This window comes from Mesoplodon bidens (assembly GCF_964165515.1).
Source record: "Mesoplodon bidens genome assembly, chromosome: 6".
Classification (NCBI taxonomy): Eukaryota; Metazoa; Chordata; class Mammalia; order Artiodactyla; family Ziphiidae; genus Mesoplodon; species Mesoplodon bidens.
Genome location: NC_138162.1, coordinates 55767275 through 55771463, shown reverse-complemented (window position 1 = coordinate 55771463; position 4189 = coordinate 55767275). Strand labels below are relative to the sequence as shown.

Here is a 4189-nt window from a genome sequence, read left to right as displayed (position 1 = left end):
AAGGACTACAAATTTCTGCTGGGCTAAATAATAATCATTTATGTATCAATATTACAGAGACTACCGCCACCTAATTAAAAAGATACTTCCTTAATAATTCTAAGATATATGTAGCGCCTTTACCTGACAGTAATTCATTGCACCTTCCCCCATCCCCTTTTCCTTTTGAAAATTAGTAAGACAATACTTGGTTCTTGTCTAGCAAGAAACACGCCTTTGTTGCTTCTTTGTAGGAATGATTTGGCTAGAATTGGTATCCAATAGGCAATTAATTGTATGCCTCTGGATGCAGGCAATGATGATCTTAATGCGTTTTGTGTTTTTTTTTTTCCTAGAACATAATGGTTTAAATTTGTAAATAGATTAAATTAATTTTCAGGCTCGTTTATTTTCCCAAAAGTTAGGCCACTGAATAGAATATTTTTTGACATGTACATTCTGCTGTCACTTTGAATCTTACACCTGCATCTAAAAAATTCAGATAGCATAATAATGACACTGGTAAACTTGAGCAATTTTTAAACCTTTTCTTCTGCTAATGGAGGGTTACCTGCTTTCTCTTTGACTGTGAAAGACTCAGGTCAGCAAAGATATAGCAGGATGCATATCACTGCAGATTTCCTTCATTGTCGCCTGTCGCTGGGGGCATCGTCAGATGTGAAAAAGAAAAGGACTGCTTCTTTTAATTTCCTTTCTCTGTCTTTTAAAATAAGATATCTGTGTGGTGTGTGTTCATGGCAAAATATCATTTATGGTGTGTGTGTGTGTGCGTGTGTATGTAAGAAGGCACAAAGGAGGGAGAAGCCTGGATAGGAGGTAGATCTAACTCTTTTCCTTTCCTTAGGCAAAACCGTTTTCCTATTTGGCCTTAGTTCTGCTCAGTATTAAAGGCAAGTTCTAAATCATGACTTTTGGTACGCGAGCCTCTCACTGCCGCAGCCTCTCCAGTCGTGGAGCACAGGCTCCGGACGCGCAGGCTCAGCGGCCATGGCTCACGGGCCCAGCTGCTCCGCGGCATGTGGGATCCTCCCGGACCGGGGCACAAACCCGTGTGCCCTGCATTGGCAGGCAGATTCTTAACCACTGCGCCACCAGGGAAGCCCAGCTTTGCACATTTTTAAGAGCCATCTGTATTTATAGCTCTGTGAAATGTATGTTCATATTCTTTGCCTATGTTTTCTATTGTTTTTTAAATTATTCTTGTTAAGAGACAAAATACTGAAAAGAATATTTTGACAAGAATATTGTATATTAGAGAAATGTTAGAATATTTGTATATTAGATAAATATTAGAGAAATATTAGTCAATCCATTGTCTGTAATATGAATTACAAAAACTTTCTCATTTTGTTATCTTTATAACTATTTGTGTGAGGGTTTTTTTTGTCATATAGATTTTATTTTTAAAAATTAGGTCCAAATGGAAATAAAAACAAAAATTAAAAAATGGAACCTTATGAAACTTAAAAGCTTTTGCACAGCAAAGGAGACCATAAACAAGGCGAAAAGACAACCCTCAGAATGGGAGAAAATATTTGCAAACGAAGCAACTGACAAAGGAATAATCTCCAAAATATAGAAGCAGGTCATGCAGCTTAATATCAAAAAAACAAACAAGAACTTCCGGCTTTCGGAGTTTGGTGGCAGTAAAGGACATGAGTAAAGGCCGGGCGGAAGCCGTGGCGGGAGCCTCCGGGATCCTGCTGTGGTACCTACAGGAGCAGAACCGGCCCTACAGCGCCCAGGACGTGTTCGGGAACCTGCAGCGGGAACACAGACTGGGCAAGGCGGCGGTGGTGAAGGCGCTGGACCAGCTGGCCCAACAAGGCAAGATCAAAGAGAAGATGTACGGCAAGCAGAAGGTATACTTTGCTGACCAGGAACAATTTGACATGATCAATGATGCTGACCTCCAAGTCCTGGATGCCAAAATCGTGGCCCTCACTGCTAAGGTGCAGAGCTTGCAGCAGAGCTGCCGCCACATGGAGGCTGAGCTGAAGGAGTTAACTAGTGCCCTGACCACACCAGAGATGCAGAAAGAGATCCAGAAGGTAAAGAAGGAATGTGCTGGCTACACAGAGAGACTGAAGAACATCAAAGCGGCCACCAACCACGTGACTCCAGAAGAGAAAGAGCAGGTGTACAGAGAGAGGCAGAGGTACTGCAAGGAGTGGAGGAAGCGCAAGAGGATGGCAACAGAGCTGTCTGATGCAATCCTTGAGGGATACCCCAAGAGCAAGAAGCAGTTTTTTGAGGAAGTTGGGATAGAGACAGATGAAGATTACAACCTCAAGCTCCCAGATCCCTGAGGCCCTCCGGCAGGCCTGGGAACAGAGATGTCCTGGACTGGCTGCCTTGTTTAGGTCAGCTTTTTTTGTTGTTCCTGCTGCTGTCCACTTTTGAGCACACACCAAAGTACTGGGTGGAGCACTGGTGGCCCGGAGAGGATGGTTTCACTCATTTCATCATCCACGTTTTGACTGCCTGAACTTAACAGTTAGTTAGATGGGGAATAATGCAAAAGGAAAACATTTGGCAATATTTATTGTAATATAATTTGATATAAAAATATTTAATTTCCTCTGGATAATCAAACCTCCCAGATATCAAGCCTGAGGAAGGCAAAAGAGAGCTTGGGGGACAAGGGCAGAGAGAGGCTACTATGCACAGCATTCAGGGAGCCAAGGGCCTCACCCAGGACTCTCCACTCCAGGAGACCTGTAGAAAATCTTCTCTACCCACCTTCACCCCACCCCAAGTCCTGGGAGAAATGCAGGCAGCACTGAGATGGTAGAGACCCAGATACACTTGACAGAAAGCCTGGGAGTGGTCTTAAGGCCAATTTTCCAAAATTGTAACTTTAGCAAAATTGCATTGTTGGTGTTTAGAAAAATTAACAAATTTAATATGTAAAAAAAACAACCCAATCCAAAAATGGGCAGAAGACCTAAATAGACATTTCTGCAAAGAAGATATACAGATTGCCAACAAACGCATGAAAGGATGCTCAACATCACTAATCATTAGAGAAATGCAAATCAAAACTACAATGAGGTATCACCTCACCAGTCAGAATGGCCATCATCAAAAAATCTACACACAATAAATGCTGGAGAGGGTGTGGAGAAAAGGGAACCCTCTTGCACTGTTGGTGGGAATGTAAATTTATACAGCCACTATGGAGAACAGTATGGAGGTTCCTTCAAAAACTAAAAATAGAACTACCATATGACCCAGCAATCCCACTACTGGTCGTATACCCTGAGGAAACCATAATTCAAAAAGAGTCATGTACCACAATGTTCATTGCAGCCCTATTTACAGTAGTCAGGACATGGAAACAACCTAAATGTCCATTGACAGATGAATGGGTAAAGAAGATGTGGCACATATATACAATGGAATCTTACTCAGCCATAAAAAGAAATGAAATTGAGTTATTTGTAGTGAGGTGGATGGATCTAGAGTCTGTCATACAGAGTGAAGTAAGTCAGAAAGAGAAAAACAAATACCATATGCTAACACATATATATGGAACCTAAAAAAAAAAAATTAGTTCTGAAGAACCTAGGGGCAGGACAGGAATAAAGACATAGATGTAGAGAATGGACTTGAGGACACAGGGAGGGGAAAGGGTAAGCTGGGATGAAGTGAGAGAGTGGCATGGACATATATACACTCCCAAATATAAAATAGATAGCTAGTGGGAAGCAGCTGCATAGCAGAGGGAGATCAACTCGGTGCTTTGTGTCCACCTAGAGGGGTGGGATAGGGAGAGTGAGAGGGAGATGCAAGAAGGAGGAGATATGGGGGTATATGTACACATATAGCTGCTTCACTTTGTAATACAGCAGAAACTAACACACCATTGTAAAGCAGTTATACTCCAATAAAGATATTTTAAAAAATTTAGTCCAATTTATCCATCTTTTCTACTTTCTCTGTTTTGTCATACTTAGAAAAGCTTCCAAACCTGGGTTATGAAAGTTTTTTCTCATATTTTCTTCAGAACTGGTTTCATTTTTCGTTTAAGTATTAATACTTTGAAATGTTTACTGGAATAAGGTATGGGGTATGGGTGCAATTATTTTTTTCCCAAATAGCTATTCAGCTTTACAACATCATTTATGGAATAATGTCATTGCCTCATCTTTATCTTATACTAAATATTTGTATGCATGTGTATTTA

General features: G+C 41.0%; 1 protein-coding gene across 1 annotated transcript; it reads left to right on the top strand.

The window, feature by feature from the left end:
- The first annotated feature begins 1625 nt into the window (after positions 1–1625).
- Positions 1626–2672, top strand: LOC308619038 (homologous-pairing protein 2 homolog). Its single transcript, XM_081237524.1, has 2 exons — positions 1626–2363; positions 2604–2672. The coding sequence occupies exon 1, from the start codon at positions 1656–1658 to the stop codon at positions 2307–2309; it is 654 nt and encodes a 217-aa protein (XP_081093650.1). The 5' UTR covers positions 1626–1655; the 3' UTR covers positions 2310–2363; positions 2604–2672.
- The last annotated feature ends 1517 nt before the right edge of the window (positions 2673–4189 follow it).

Excerpts from the sequence above, each read along its gene's own strand:
- LOC308619038 (XM_081237524.1), top strand. The coding sequence starts at position 1,656 with ATGAGTAAAGGCCGGGCGGAAGCCGTGGCGGGAGCCTCCGGGATCCTG.